The sequence below is a fragment of the Chionomys nivalis genome, chromosome 20 (assembly GCF_950005125.1).
Source record: "Chionomys nivalis chromosome 20, mChiNiv1.1, whole genome shotgun sequence".
In the NCBI taxonomy this organism is placed as follows: domain Eukaryota; kingdom Metazoa; phylum Chordata; class Mammalia; order Rodentia; family Cricetidae; genus Chionomys; species Chionomys nivalis.
The window spans coordinates 23,980,079-23,995,930 of NC_080105.1; the positions used below are offsets into that span (position 1 = coordinate 23,980,079).

The 15,852-nt window shown below is 48.7% G+C and overlaps 3 protein-coding genes across 3 annotated transcripts; all 3 read left to right on the forward strand.

The window, feature by feature from the left end:
• Positions 1 to 973: 973 nt before the first annotated feature.
• Positions 974 to 2,218, forward strand: LOC130862603 (elongin-A3 member D-like). The gene has a single exon (XM_057752324.1). It carries the CDS (start codon positions 974 to 976, stop codon positions 2,216 to 2,218), a length of 1,245 nt encoding a protein of 414 aa, XP_057608307.1.
• A 2,504-nt stretch (positions 2,219 to 4,722) lies between these two features.
• On the forward strand, positions 4,723 to 5,907 carry LOC130862604 (elongin-A3 member D-like). The gene has a single exon (XM_057752325.1). It carries the CDS (start codon positions 4,723 to 4,725, stop codon positions 5,905 to 5,907), a length of 1,185 nt encoding a protein of 394 aa, XP_057608308.1.
• Positions 5,908 to 8,491: 2,584 nt separating this feature from the next.
• On the forward strand, positions 8,492 to 9,736 carry LOC130862605 (elongin-A3 member D-like). The gene has a single exon (XM_057752326.1). The coding sequence runs from the start codon at positions 8,492 to 8,494 to the stop codon at positions 9,734 to 9,736; it is 1,245 nt and encodes a 414-aa protein (XP_057608309.1).
• Positions 9,737 to 15,852: the final 6,116 nt, after the last annotated feature.

A 15,852-nucleotide genomic window follows, 5' to 3' on the forward strand; every position in this document is an offset into this window, starting at 1 on the left:
GTGTGTGTTTGTGTGTGAGCGCGTGCGCTCGAGTGTGTGTATGAGAGAGACACTGAGGACGAAAGGAGAAGAGCCAGGCAGCCAGCCAGACAAGGAGAGATAAAAAGAAAGAGAGAGAATGAATTGGAATACCAGGATAAATTTGGAAATAAAGAACCACAGATTAAGTGGGAAACCACAATGAAAAGTGGTGGTGTCCGGGGTGCTTGTATATGCACCTGCTTTAGACATCTTTTTGCAACTGGCCTGTGGCAAGCATTAGAAGTAGGGGGAAGAAGGAGAGTGCCTGTTCTGCCTGACAGTTGATGGAGCACAAGTCTTGTGACCTTCCAGGTCAGCAAGGAAAATCTCTTGCCCTAATGAGGCTCAGGTGATGTGCCTCCCTAGCCATTTTGCATTGCCCAGAAATAGGCAGAGATGGGATTCCATCCTTTCCTTGTTCCTGCTGTGTGAGTGTGTAAATGCAGGGCATGCCCCTGTGGCAGGGCATTCCCCACTGTTGATCCTACTCGCTGGAAAGTCAGCAGACAGGACAGACCAAAGGACTTAAAGAGGCTCCCCCCAATGGCAGGGATCACCATTTAGTGTGTGAGTATGTGTGTGTTTGGTTGGGGGGGGGGGCAGAGTTCTGTGCCCTTGGGGTTTGGGGAAGCAGGGGAAGGCAGGCAGGAACTGAAGAGTGGGCGTGTCTAGCGGAGCTGTAGGCAGGAAAAGGGCGTGTCCAAGAGAAGCAGCCTAAACTGCTGATTGGTTGGGAAGGTGTGAGGACACTTTCCCCACCCACCAGCTTCCAAATAAAGGTGAGCAGAGCAGCCCTGCACAGAGGGGAAAGAGGCAGCTGACAGTCAGGCCAGCCCAGAGGCACTGTCCTCTGCCAGCAGACTGCCAAGCGCGTCCCCAGGCAGGGTTCTAGGGAACTTGAGGGAGCGTGCTGCTTTCGCGTGTCCCCGAAGGTCCAGTCCCCACATTGGAGATGGGGGGGTCCGCCAAGCGCTTAAAAGCCCTGCGGAAGTTGCGGGAGCGCCTGCACACAGAGACAGAGCCGGACAAGCTCTACAAAACCCTGAAGAAACTCTCTTCAGTGCCCATCCTGTGCGACACCCTGGCGGAGATTGGCTTCAGGCAGACCATCAAGCTGCTGAGGAGAGAGCAGCTCCTGGTCCCCTTTGCCAAGGACTTAGCCGCCAAGTGGTCAGAGAGGTCGCCCTTGGAGCGCCAGGCCAAGGCAGAGCCACAGGACCTTGCCTTGCAGATGAGTCTGACAAGAGAGCAGGCACCCCTAAAGCCGGCAGAGGAGGACGAGGCGCATGAGCCTGCTGCTTCTCGGGCACAGGCACGTGCAGGAGATGCCATAGAGGTCGTGGGGGGCAGCAGGAGGAGCCCACAGAGGAACCCGGACTTGTACCCGGCCGGTTCTTTCGAGGCTTGCCTCAACTATGACTGCCCTTATTCTTCCTCGATACTGCCTCTGCGCAAGGGCAAGAAGAGGAAACGCCCCTGGAAAGCTGAGGCCCGGAGTCCTGAGAGTCCTGGAGCCAAGGTTCCTAGGAGCGAGTCTCCAAACTGCAAGGAGCAGAGTCTGCTGCCTGCCAGTTGCTTTCCAAAGCTGAGCTCCAGTAGCCAAGCATGCTTGCCCCCGGATGGCCAGGACTCTTCTTCCTTGCAGAGCAAGCAAGAAGCCGCCCCTTGGGCCTGCAGGGTGAACCTGAAAACCCCAGTCTATTCGGGTCCCGCCCCTGGCCCTCATCTCCTACCCAAAGTGCACCAAGGGTGCCTTGCTAAGCCCAACTGCCCCAGCCAACCAGCCAAGGCACAAGAGGAGGAGTGCAGGCCCCAGATCTGCCATGGCCAGACAACTCAGGCCCAGGCTGAGAGGCAGACTCACCTCCAGCAGCAGGAGGCCCGCCAGGTCCTGCTGCAAGGCCTGAGAGAGCGCATCCAAAGGGCCCAAGCCAAGAAGAGCCAAGCTCGCCAGGCCAAGATGATCCCCTTCCCTGCCCAGGTCGCCAACCAAAGCCAGCAGGCTGCTGCTGGACAGGCAGGGGGAGGGGGAGCCCCCTCCAAAGAGAACAACCTTCCTGGAGCCTTGGCCCCTGGCCCACTGCAGAGGGCTCCCCGCCTGCCCTTGGGCCCCAGCAACAAGACCCAGCTGAAGAAATGCGCCCCTCTCATGGCCAAGTCCCTCAGAGATTACAAGAGCAGGTATTCTAGGAGGTGAACTGAGGATGCTCTCTGCCCTGGCATTGCTGGCAACTGCTCACTCCAGAGCAGATCTGCTCTCTCCCCTCCCTTTTAAGAGGCAAGCCCTGTAGCCAGCTCAGGATTGCCAAAGAGCTTGCTCCTAGGATCCCTGCTCAAGCTCATGGCTGCCCTCTTCCCAGAGAACCCTGGACAGCCACCTCCAATCCCCAGGGACCCACCCAACTCCAAATCCAGTCTGGCCCCAAGAGCCCGAACAGGTTCAACCCCTTTGGGAGGGCATTAGACCACATACACAACAACAGACCATGGCTTCCCAGGGGAAGCACTCCACTTTGGAAATTCCCACCCAACAGTCAGCTAGCCAAGGACTCAAGTGCTCAAGGCGTTGGCTTCTAAGCAAAGAAAGAGGAGCCCCAAGACCTCAGACCTTTGCCTTTAGCTTCCTTTGGGACCCTTTTGCAGACAGAGGCACCGAACGTCTTCATCCACACCTGCAGTGAATTTTCAATCAAGACTGGATGGATGCTGATTTCAGCCCCTCCTCAACCCCCCAACCACACCCCACCCCCATTGGGTTCGGGAGTGGCTGGCCCCTCCTATGAACGAACTATTCCTTGACCTGGGACACTTCACAGCCAACCTCTTCCTGGCCTTGGACATGACTTCTTCCCCTCAGCTTTCACACCTAAGACTTTTTTCCATGTCGCCATACATGCCATGTGGACTGTGAAAGCACTCAACTAGTACCATGGGTTTTGTTTGAACACCAGTGTGGATGTAGGATTCTTATGCAAATGGGCTCCTATACCTTTCTCTGTAAATATGGATATTTGTTTGTTTATTTATCTATTTATTTATTTATTTTAAGAAGTATACATTCGTAATAAAGATTGAGTATATCGATACATAGATCCTTGGCATCTAAGTTTATTCATAGTTTCTTGGTTCTGTTACATCTAGAGAATAGAGAGAGAGAGAGATATCCTCAAATATAGATTGATATAAAGACAAAAACACATAGACTTTTGGACACCTAGGAGCATAAATAATTTACACACAATCTGTGATAAAAATTCGGCATGCAGACATGTATGCATGCACTCCCCAAGAACCAAAAGGTAAAATGGAAAGAAGATTGTCTAAATCTAATTAAAAATAAAGATACCAGAAATTAATGTTCAAAACAAAATTAAAAAGGAAAAGGTGCATCTGTGTGAGTTTGTGTTTATTTGAATGTGCTTGTGTGCTTGTGTGTGTGTGTGTTTTCTATTCAGTAGAGAAAAAAGGGAGGACATATTTTCAAGGGTTGAGAGAATCCACTTATTTTATCCCATTAGGGAATGATAACAGGTGTGTAGAAAACAGCCTTAGTCCCACCCTTTTGAGAAGTCCTGGATTTCAAGGTCCCAGTGTCCACTCACTCAAAACCTGTAGAGATAAACAGAGTTGTGTTTAGCGGAGTATAACAAAGTTTTGAGAATAACAGAAAGGAGGACAACTGGAAGATGTGATGTCCCGAATGGGTGGTGGAAACGTTTAACGTGCTTACCTGTGTGTGTGTTTGTGTGTGTGCGCGTGCGCTCGAGTGTGTGTATGAAAGAGACACTGAGGACGAAAGGAGAAGAGCCAGGCAGCCAGCCCGACAAGGAGAGACAAACAGAAAGAGAGAGAATGAATTGGAATAAAAGGACAAATTTGGAAATAAAGAACCACAGATTAAGTGGGAAACCACAATGAAAAGTGGTGGTGTCCAGGGTGCTTGAATATGCACCCGCTTTAGACATCTTTTTGCAACTGGCCTGTGGCAAGCATTAGAAGTAGGGGGAAGAAGGAGAGTGCCTGTTCTGCCTGACAGTTGATGGAGCACAAGTCTTGTGACCTTCCAGGTCAGCAAGGAAAATCTCTTGCCCTAATAGGCTCAGGTGAGGTGCTTCCCTAGCCATTTTGCATTGCCCAGAAATAGGCAGAGATGGGATTCCATCCTTTTCTTGTTCCTTCTGTGTGAGTGTGTAAATGCAGGGCATGCCCCTGTGGCGGGGCATTCCCCACTGTTGATCCTACTCGCTGGAAAGTCAGCAGACAGGACAGACCAAAGGACTTAAAGAGGCTCCCCCAATGACAGGGATCACCATTAAGTGTGTGAGTGTGTGTGTGTTGGGGGAAAGGGAGCAGAGTTCTGTGCCCTTGGGGTTTGGGGAGGCAGGGGAAGGCAGGCAGGAGCTAAGAGTGGGCGTGTCTAGCGGAGCTGTAGGCATGAAAAGGGCGTGTCCAGGAGAAGCAGCCTAGGCTGCTGATTGGTTGGGAAGGTGTGAGCACGCTTTCCCCACCCACCAGCTTCCAAATAAACTTGAGCAGAGCAGCCCTGCACAGAGGGGAAAGAGGCAGCTGACAGTCAGGCCAGCCCAGAAGCACTGTCCTCTGCCAGCAGAGTGCCTAGCGCGTCCCCAGGCAGGGTTCTAGCGAACTCGATGGGGCATGCTGCTTTCGCGTGTCCCCGAAGGTCCAGTCCCCACATTGGAGATGGGGGGGTCCGCCAAGCGCTTAAAAGCCCTTCAGAAGTTGCGGGAGCGCCTGCACACAGAGACAGAGCCAGACAAGCTCTACAAAACCCTGAAGAAACTCTCTTCAGTGCCCATCCTGTGCGACACCCTGGCGGAGATTGGCTTCAGGCAGACCATCAAGCTGCTGAGGAGAGAGCAGCTCCTGGTCCCCTTTGCCAAGGACTTAGCCGCCAAGTGGTCAGAGAGGTCGCCCTTGGAGCGCCAGGCCAAGGCGGAGCCACAGGACCTTGCCTTGCAGATGAGACTGACAAGAGAGCAGGCACCCCGAAAGCCGGCAGAGGAGGACGAGGCGCATGAGCCTGCTGCTTCTCGGGCACGGGCACGTGCAGGAGATGCCAGAGAGGTCGTGGGGGGCAGCAGGAGGAGCCCACAGAGGAACCCGGACTTGTACCCGGCCGGTTCTTTCGAGGCTTGCCTCAACTATGACTGCCCTTCTTCTTCCTCGACACTGCCTCTGGGCAAGGGCAAGAAGAGGAAACGCCCCTGGAAAGCTGAGGCCCAGAGTCCTGAGAGTCCTGGAGCCAAGGTTCCTCGGAGCGAGTCTCCAAACTGCAAGGAGCAGAGTCTGCTGCCTGCCAGTTGCTTTCCAGAGCTGAGCTCCAGTCGCCAAGCCTGCTTGCCCCCGGATGGCCAGGACTCTTCTTCCTTGCAGAGCAAGCGAGAAGCCGCCTCTTGGGCCTGCAGGGTGAACCTGAAAACCCCAGTCTATTCGGGTCCCGCCCCTGGCCCTCATCTCCTACCCAAAGTGCACCAAGGGTGCCTTGCTAAGCCCAACTGCCCCAGCCAACCAGCCAAGGCACAAGAGGAGGAGTGCAGGCCCCAGATCTGCCATGGCCAGACAACTCAGGCCCAGGCTGAGAGGCAAACACACCTCCAGCAGCAGGAGGCCAGCCAGCTCATGCTGCAAGGCCTGAGAGAGCACATCCAAAGGGCCCAAGCCAAGAATAGCCAAGCTCGCCAGACCAAGATGATCCCCTTCCCTGGCCAGGTCGCCAACCAAAGCCAGCAGGCTGCCACTGGACAGGCAGGGGGCAGGGGAGGGGGAGCCCCCTCCAAAAGAACAACCTTCCTCGAGCCTTGGCCCCTGGCCCACTGCAGAGGCCTCCCCGCCTGCCCTTGGGCCCCAGCAACAAGACCCAGCTGAAGAAAAGCGCCCCTCTCATGGCCAAGTCCCTCAGAGATTACAAGAGCAGGTATTCTAGGAGGTGAACTGAGGATGCTCTCTGCCCTGGCATTGCTGGCAACTGCTCACTCCAGAGCAGATCTGCTCTCTCCCCTCCCTTATAACAGGCAAGCCCAGTAGCCAGCTCAGGATTGCCAAAGAGCTTGCTCCTAGGATCCCTGCTCAAGCTCATGGCTGCCCTCTTACAGAGAACCCTGAATAGCCACCTCCAATCCCCAGGGACCCACCCAACTCCAAATCCAGTCTGGCCCCAAGAGCCCGAACAGGTTCAACCCCTTTGGGAGTGCCTTAGACCACATAGACAACAGACCATGGCTTCCCAGGGGAAGCACTCCACTTTAGAAATTCCCAAACACCCAACAGTCAGCTTGCCAAGGACTCAAGTGCTCAAGGCCTTGGCTTCAAAGCAAAGAAAGACGAGCGCCAAGACCTCAGACCTTTGCCTTTAGCTTCCTTTGGGACCCTTTTGAAGACAGACACACTGAATGTCTTCATCCACACCTGCAGTGAATTTTCAATCAAGACTGGATGGATGCTGATTTCAGCCCCTCCTCACCCCCCACCCCTACCCCACCCCCGATCTGGAGTGGCTGGCCCCTCCCATGAACGAACTATTCCTTGACCTGGGACACTTCACACCAGCCTCTTCCTGGCCTTGGACATGACTCCTTCCCCTCAGCTTTCACACCTTAGACTTTTTCCAAGTCGCCATACAAGCCATGTGGACTATGATAGCACACAACTAGCACCAGAGGGTTTTGTTTGAACACCAGTGTGGATGTAGGATTGGGGCAGTCCTCTTCCTATGCAAATGGGCTCCTATACCTTTCTCTGTAAATATGGATATTTATTTATTTATCTATCTATTTATTTATTTATTTATTTTAAGAAGTATACATATCATAATAAAGATTGAGTATATCGATACATAGATCCTTGGCATCTAAGTTTATTCATAGTTTCTAGGTTCTGTTACATCTAGAGAACAGAAAGAGAGAGATACATCCTCAAAGATAGATTGATATAAAGACAAACATACATAGACTTTTGGATACCTAGGAGCATAAATAATTGATACACAATCTGTGATAAAAATTCGGCGTGCAGACATGTATGCATGCACTCCCCAGAACCAAAAGGTAAAATGGAAAGAAGAGTGTCTAAATCTAATTAAAAATAAAGACACCCGAAATCAATGTCAAAAACAAAACTAAAAGGAAAAGGTGCATCTGTGTGTGTTTGTGTTTATTTGAATGTGCTTGTGTGTTTGTGTGTGTGTGTGTGTTTTCTATTCAGTAAAGAAGGGAGGACATATTTTCCAAGGGTTGAGAGACCCCGCAGATTTTATCCCATTAGGGAATGATAACAGGTGTGTAGAAAACAGCCTTAGTCCCACCCTTTTGAGAAGTCCTGGATTTCAAGGTCCCAGTGTCCACTCACTCAAAACCTGTAGAGATAAACAGAATTGTGTTTAGCAGAGTATAACAAAGTTTTGAGAATAACAGAAAGGAGGACAACTGGAAGATGTGATGTCCCGAATGGGTGGTGGAAACGTTTAACGTGCCTACATGTGTGTGTGTTTGTGTGTGAGCGCGTGCGCTCGAGTGTGTGTATGAGAGAGACACTGAGGACAAAAGGAGAAGAGTCAGGTAGCCAGCCGGACAAGGAAAGACAAACAGAAAGAGAGAGAATGAATTGGAATAACAGGACAAATTTGGAAATAAAGAACCACAGATTAAGTGGGAAACCACAATGAAAAGTGGTGGTGTCTAGGGTGTTTGTATATGCACCTGCTTTAGACATCTTTGTGCAACTGGCCTGTGGCAAGCATTAGAAGTAGGGGGAAGAAGGAGAGTGCCTGTTCTGCCTGACAGTTGATGGAGCACAAGTCTTGTGACCTTCCAGGTCAGCAAGGAAAATCTCTTGCCCTAATGAGGCTCAGGTGAGGTGCCACCCTAGCCATTTTGCATTGCCTAGAAATAGGCAGAGATGGGATTCCATCCTTTTCTTGTTCCTGCTGTGTGAGTGTGTAAATGCAGGGCATGTCCCTGTGGCGGGGCATTCCCCACAGTTGATCCTACTCGCTGGAAAGTCAGCAGACAGGACAGACCAAAGGACTTAAAGAGGCTCCCCCCAATGGCAGGGCTCACCATTTAGTGTGTGAGTATGTGTGTGTTTGGTTGGGGGGGGGGTAGAGTTCTGTGCCCTTGGGGTTTGGGGAAGCAGGGGAAGGCAGGCAGGAGCTGAAGAGTGGGCGTGTCTAGCGGAGCTGTAGGCAGGAAAAGGGCGTGTCCAGGAGAAGCAGCCTAGGCTGCTGATTGGTTGGGAAGGTGTGAGGACGCTTTCCCCACCCACCAGCTTCCAATAAAGGTGAGCAGAGCAGCCCTGCACAAAGGGGAAAGAGAGGCAGCTGACAGTCAGGCCAGCCCAGAGGCACTGTCCTCTGCCAGCAGAGTGCCTAGCGCGTCCCCAGGCAGGGTTCTAGCGAACTCGAGGGGGCTTGCTGCTTTCGCGTGTCCCCGAAGGTCCAGTCCCCACATTGGAGATGGGGGGGTCCGCCAAGCGCTTAAAAGCCCTTCAGAAGTTGCGGGAGCGCCTGCACACAGAGACAGAGCCAGACAAGCTCTACAAAACCCTGAAGAAACTCTCTTCAGTGCCCATCCTGTGCGACACCCTGGCGGAGATTGGCTTCAGGCAGACCATCAAGCTGCTGAGGAGAGAGCAGCTCCTGGTCCCCTTTGCCAAGGACTTAGCCGCCAAGTGGTCAGAGAGGTCGCCCTTGGAGCGCCAGGCCAAGGCGGAGCCACAGGACCTTGCCTTGCAGATGAGACTGACAAGAGAGCAGGCACCCCGAAAGCCGGCAGAGGAGGACGAGGCGCATGAGCCTGCTGCTTCGCGGGCACGTGCAGGAGATGACAGAGAGGTCGTGGGGGGCAGCAGGAGGAGCCCACAGAGGAACCCGGACTTGTACCCGGCCGGTTCTTTCGAGGCTTGCCTCAACTATGACTGCCCTTCTTCTTCCTCGACACTGCCTCTGGGCAAGGGCAAGAAGAGGAAATGCCCCTGGAAAGCTGAGGCCCGGAGTCCCGATAGTCCTGGAGCCAAGGTTCCTCGGAGCGAGTCTCCAAACTGCAAGGAGCAGAGTCTGCTGCCTGCCAGTTGCTTTCCAGAGCTGAGCTCCAGTCGCCAAGCCTGCTTGCCCCCGGATGGCCAGGACTCTTCTTCCTTGCAGAGCAAGCAAGAAGCCGCCCCTTGGGCCTGCAGGGTGAACCTGAAAACCCCAGTCTATTCGGGTCCCGCCCCTGGCCCTCATCTCCTACCCAAAGTGCACCAAGGGTGCCTTGCTAAGCCCAACTGCCCCAGCCAACCAGCCAAGGCACAAGAGGAGGAGTGCAGGCCCCAGATCTGCCATGGCCAGACAACTCAGGCCCAGGCTGAGAGGCAGACTCACCTCCAGCAGCAGGAGGCCCGCCAGGTCCTGCTGCAAGGCCTGAGAGAGCGCATCCAAAGGGCCCAAGCCAAGAAGAGCCAAGCTCGCCAGGCCAAGATGATCCCCTTCCCTGCCAAAGTCGCCAACCAAAGCCAGCAGGCTGCCACTGGACAGGCAGGGGCCAGGGGAGGGGGAGCCCCCTCCAAAGAGAACAACCTTCCTGGAGCCTTGGCCCCTGGCCCACTGCAGAGGGCTCCCCGCCTGCCCTTGGGCCCCAGCAACAAGACCCAGCTGAAGAAAAGCGCCCCTCTCATGGCCAAGTCCCTCAGAGATTACAAGAGCAGGTATTCTAGGAGGTGAACTGAGGATGCTCTCTGCCCTGGCATTGCTGGCAACTGCTCACTCCAGAGCAGATCTGCTCTCTCCCCTCCCTTTTAAGAGGCAAGCCCTGTAGCCAGCTCAGGATTGCCAAAGAGCTTGCTCCTAGGATCCCTGCTCAAGCTCATGGCTGCTCTCTTCCAGAGAACCCTGAACAGCCACCTCCAATCCCCAGGGACCCACCCAACTCCAAATCCAGTCTGGCCCCAAGAGCCCGAACAGGTTCAACCCCTTTGGGAGTTCCTTAGACCACATAGACAACAGACCATGGCTTCCCGGGGGAAGCACTCCACTTTAGAAATTCCCAAACACCCAACAGTCAGCTAGCCAAGGACTCAAGTGCTCAAGGCCTTGGCTTCAAAGCAAAGAAAGACAAGCCCCAAGACCTCAGACCTTTGCCTTTAGCTTCCTTTGGGACCCTTTTGCAGACAGACGCACTGAATGTCTTCATCCACACCTGCAGTGAATTTTCAATCAAGACCGGATGGATGCTGATTTCAGCCCCTCCTCAACGCCCCATCCCCACCCCAACCCCGATCGGGAGTGACTGGCCCCTCCCATGAACGAACTATTCCTTGACCTGGGACACTTCACAGCCAGCCTCTTCCTGGCCTTGGACATGAGTCCTTCCCCACAGCTTTCACACCTTAGACTTTTTTCCATGTCGCCATACAAGCCATATGGACTGTGAAAGCACACAACTAGTACCATGGGTTTTGTTTGAACACCAGTGTGGATGTAGGATTGGGGCAGTCCTCTTCTTAATCAAATGGGCTCCTATACCTTCCTCTGTAAATATGGATATTTATTTATTTATCTATCTATTTATTTATTTATTTTAAGAAGTATACCTATCGTAATAAAGATTGAGTATATCGATACATAGATCCTTGGCATCTAAGTTTATTCATAGTTTCTAGGTTCTGTTACATCTAGAGAATAGCGAGAGATACATCCTCAAAGATAGATTGATATAAAGACAAAAACACATAGACTTTTGGAAACCTAGGTGCATAAATAATTGATACACAATCTGTGATAAAAATTCGGCGTGCAGACATGTATACATGCACTCCCCAAGAACCAAAAGGTAAAATGGAAAGAAGAGTGTCTAAATCTAATTAAAAATAAAGACACCCGAAATCAATGTCAAAAACAAAACTTTAAAGGAAAAGGTGCATCTTTGTGTGTTTATGTTTATTTGAATGCGCTTGTGTGTTTGTGTGTGTGTGTGTGTGTTTTCTATTCAGTAGAGAAAGTACGGAGGACATATTTTCCAAGGGTTGAGAGACCCCGCAGATTTTATCCCATTAGGGAATGATAACAGGTGTGTAGAAAACAGCCTTAGTCCCACCCTTTTGAGAAGTCCTGGATTTCAAGGTCCCAGTGTCCACTCACTCAAAACCTGTAGAGATAAACAGAGTTGTGTTTAGCGGAGTATAACAAAGTTTTGAGAAAAACAGAAAGGAGGACAACTGGAAGATGTGATGTCCCGAATGGGTGGTGGAAACGTTTAACGTGCCTACCTGTGTGTGTGTTTGTGTCTGTGTGCGAGCACTCGAGTGTGTGTATGATATGCAATGAGGAGGAAAGGAGAAGAGCCAGGCAGCCAGCTAGACAAGGAGAGACAAACAGAAAGAGAGAGAGATACCCACACACACACACAGAGAGAGACAGAGACAGAGACAGAGGTCAGTCGTTAAAATCCAAATGAATTGGAATAACAGGATAAATTTGGAAATAAAGAACCATAGGTCAATGGGAAAACGCAATGAAAAGTGGTTCTGTCCAGGCTACTTGTATATGCACTTGTTTAGGCATCTTTTTGCAACTGGCCTTTGTCTAGCATTAGAAGTAGGGCGAGGAAGGAGAGTGCCTGTTCTGCTTGACAGTTGATGGAGCACTAGTCTTTTGACCTTCTAGGTCAGCAAGGGAAATTCTTGCCCTTATGAGGCTCAGGTGTGGAGCCTCCCTAGCCATTTTGCATTGCCCACTGTTGGTCTGATATTTATAGTTAATCATTTTACTTTTTAATATATATTTTATATTTTTAATCTATAACTGTACTCTTTTATATTGCATTTACTATCTCTTTAAGACTTTGATTTATTTTTAAATACTATATGTTTTCTTTTATAACTGTCTATACTTTTTTCCTCTCTCTCTATACCTATGTACATTTTTTAAAAACATACTATGTCCAATTTATAGATCATTGATGTCTAAATCTGTTCTATCGTTCATCTGAAATCTTTTACTGATCCTTTTTTTAAATTTTTAAGTTGCATGGCAGGGACCAGAGTGGCTCTGTGCCTGTTTGTCCACCCTGCTTGACTTTCTAACATGACAGAAGTCCATTTACCACCAGCTCTGTGAGCCATGTTTATCACCCCAGCTCTTGGAAGCAGTTGCCCCCCACCATCACCATGTAACTTGCAACATGCTGGACACTAACCTCATTGAAATACTCCATAATAAGATATCCTTAAAGAACCAGAACCATTTGTGCTACCAGCACAAACCAGAAGCTGTTTTTATTTTTTTGTTGTTTTTTTTTTCATTTATTTATTTAAGATTTCTGTCTCTTCCCTGCCACCGCCTCCCATATCCCACCTCCTCCCCCAAACAACTCCCCCTCTCTCATCAGCCCGAAGAGCAGTCTGGGTTCCATGCCCTGTGGGGAGTCCAAAAATCTCCCACCTCCTTCCAGGTCTAGTAAAGTGAACATCGAAACTGCCTAGGCTCCCACAAAGCCAGTACGTGTAGTAGGATCAAAACCCAGTGCCATTGTTCTTGAGTTCTCAGTAGTCCTCATTGTCTGCTATGTTCAGCGAGTCCAGTTTTATAGGAAGCTGTTTTTAATTTTAAAGAGTCTCACCTCTGTTTGCACCAGTAAACAGTGTATATGAAAAAAAAATCAGCTATAAAGAAGCCATGTTTGGCTCCATTTTTGTGGGACTAAAAGTCCTTTTTTTTCTTAAGCTTTTTAGGAGTTATGTGGATCCATGCCCTAGACAGTGAGCATCATTTGTAAACAGAGACTCCTTTTTCATTTCCTGACCACCCAGACCTGAATATTCACACAAAAACTATATTAATTACAATACTGTTTTGCTGATGACTCAGGCATATTTCTAGCTCATTTTTATACCTTAAATTAACCCATTTTTGTCATTTTATATTTAACCATGAGGCTTATGGTTTCTTACCTCTTGCTTCTCAGGCAGCTATATGGCATCTCCTTGACGCTTGCTTCTTTCCTCCTCTGTCTCAGCTTGGATTTCCTGCCTTGTTACATTCTGCTGCACCATAGGCCAAACCAGCTTCTTTATTAACCAGTGGTAAATAAAGTCCATATGTTTATAGCATACGTTGGGGAATCCAACATCAACATTCATCTGGATGTATGTATATTTTGAGAGTGTAGGCAATGACTCTATGTAGGTGAGGTTATAAGCAGTTGATATGTGTTGATATGGATGAAGGCAATGGCTATTTGTAGATGACAATATAGCCTCAGGCTTTATGTAGGTGAGGATTTAGATGCTTGTTAGTGTAGCTGAGGCTGTTGATTGTTGTGTGGAGCGGCGGGCCGCTTCCCGCCACCTGGCTAGCTTTACCCAAAATAATTACACAGAAACTGTATTCTTTTAAACACTGCTTATCCCATTAGTTTTAACCTTTTATTGGCTAGCTCTTACATATTGATCTAACCCATTTCTAATATTCTACGTAGCACCACGAGCTGGCGTACCAGGAGAGATCTTAACCTGCATCTGTCTGGAGTGGAAGAATCATGGCAACTGCCTGACTCGGCTTCTTTCTCCTAGCATTCTGTTCTGTTTACTCCGCCTACCTAATTTCTGTCCTATTAAAGGACCAAGGCAGTCTCTTTATTTAACCAATGAAATTAACACAAAACAGAAGACTCTCCCCCACCATTTCCCCTTTTTCTGTTTAAACAAAAAAGAAAGGCTTTCACTTTAACATAGTAAGATTACATATAACAAAACAGTTATCAAGCAAGAATTACAGTTACAATATTTATATCTATTTTATCTTTTATCATAACTAAGGAAAACTATAACTATAACTAACCACTCTTCAACTCCATCAAAGACTTCAGAAGGATATAATATTACCTAAGCAAAAAAGAAGTAAGTAACTTCTAAAATTCTAGAAATGACAAAGACATCTTTCTGCCTAGACAGTCACCCAAAGTTCCTCTGTACTGTTGGGGCATCCATCTTCAGCCTACAAGCCATAGTATCCAGCAGACATTTCCATGAAGCAGGAAATTTCAAAGACAGTTCAGTCACTATCTGTGTCCTGCAGAATGTCTCACACACTCTTTCATGAGTCAGGAACCCTGAAAGACCATCTCACCTTTAGGCAAGTTCATCAGTCCTCTCTCTGTGGGTTCTTTGTGTCGAGATAAGCAGTCCAGGCAAGAGTAGTTTCTTGCCCAAATGGCTATCAAACTCCATAAGGAGCCTCTTCAATGCCCATCTTCCTCTTGATGTAGCTGGGGCTGCCAGGAGCAGATGTGTCTCATTGCCATGAAAAACCCTAAGTTATTAAAATATTTAAAATGCCATATTCTGCAGTCTTTGAGAGATATCAAGAATGCCTATCTAACTGAAATATATATCTATATATCTAAAAAATCTAACTAAGATGACTACAAGCTTGACTATTATTGTTGATTATCCATTAACAACCTATATTTCCTAATTATACATTACATTTTAAATGAACTACACAATCACAATACCTTAATCAAGATCATAAATACATATACATATAACAAAATTGGTCTTAAAATCCATACCAATGCAAATTATTCATAACTATTTCATATCCCCCTTTAAATGTAAAAGAACATTTATAAACTATATTTGGCAATATGGGTGCAGTTATTTCTCTCCAAACTGCTTCCTGCTGAATGGGGGCGCTGTTAATCAGATCTTTCATGGTGTAACCTGTGTGTCAGGTTTATCTCAGTCAGCAGTTGAGCAAAGTAATTTTTTGAGGGTGTTCACAGCAACCTTTCAGGAGGGCATGGTCTATCATACCATATTTGGATAGAAGCAATCCACAGGGTCTCATCCTCTGTAAAAACAAAAGAAGACCTTCTCCAAAGCATCATGTCCTTAGACCCAAATTCTGAAGTCATAATACCCTTATATCCATTCTGGTTTAGCTTGGCAGCCCATGTAATGAAATGTCTCTCTGTACTTAGCTCCTTCACAGTCAAAAATTTTAAAGAAAACACAATAATACAAAGAATCCAGACTCTCTGTGAATTTTCCATTTTTACGTGGCTTACTTTTCTTTATTTCTTTTAATCTACAACTATCTGTACTCTGTCTCTTCAAAGACTTTACCTTTTTTTAAAAGGCATTAACTTTATTCTCTGTATTTTTTTAATTAATTTATTTAATTATTAAAGATTTCTGCCTCTTCCCCGCCACCACCTCCCATTCCCTCCCCCTCCCCCATCAAGTCTGCCTCCCTCATCATCCCTAAGAGTAATCCGGGTTCCCTGCCCTGTGGGAAGTCCAAGGACCACCCTCCTCCATCCAGGTCTAGTAAGGTGAGCATCCAAACTGTCTAGGCTCCCACAAAGCCAGTACATGCAGTAGGATCAAAAACCCATTGCCATTGTTCTTGAGTTCTCAGTAGTCCTCATTGTCCATTATGTTCAGCAAGTCCGGTTTTATCCCATGCTTTTTCAGACCCAGGCCAGCTGGCCTTGGTGAGTTCCTGATAGAACATCCCCATTGTCTCAGTGTGTGGGTGCACCCCTCGTGGTCCTGAGTTCCTTGTTCGTGCTCTGTCTCCTGCTCTTGATTTGGACCTTGAGATTTCAGTCCGGTGCTCCAATGTGGGTCTTTGTCTCTGCCTCCTTTCATCGCCTAAATGTTTTTCTTTGGGTTCACCTTCTTAATTAGCTTCTCTAGGATCATTCATAATAGGCTCAACGTCCCCTATTCATGGCTAGAAACCAAATATGAGTGAGTATATCCCATGTTCCTCATTTTGGATCTGGCTCACCTTACTCAGGAAAGTGTTTTCTATTTCCGTCCATTTGCCTG

Bases quoted from the DNA above. Each gene is read 5' to 3' on its own strand.
- LOC130862605 (XM_057752326.1), top strand. From the start codon at position 8,492: ATGGGGGGGTCCGCCAAGCGCTTAAAAGCCCTTCAGAAGTTGCGGGAG.
- LOC130862604 (XM_057752325.1), top strand. From the start codon at position 4,723: ATGGGGGGGTCCGCCAAGCGCTTAAAAGCCCTTCAGAAGTTGCGGGAG.
- LOC130862603 (XM_057752324.1), top strand. From the start codon at position 974: ATGGGGGGGTCCGCCAAGCGCTTAAAAGCCCTGCGGAAGTTGCGGGAG.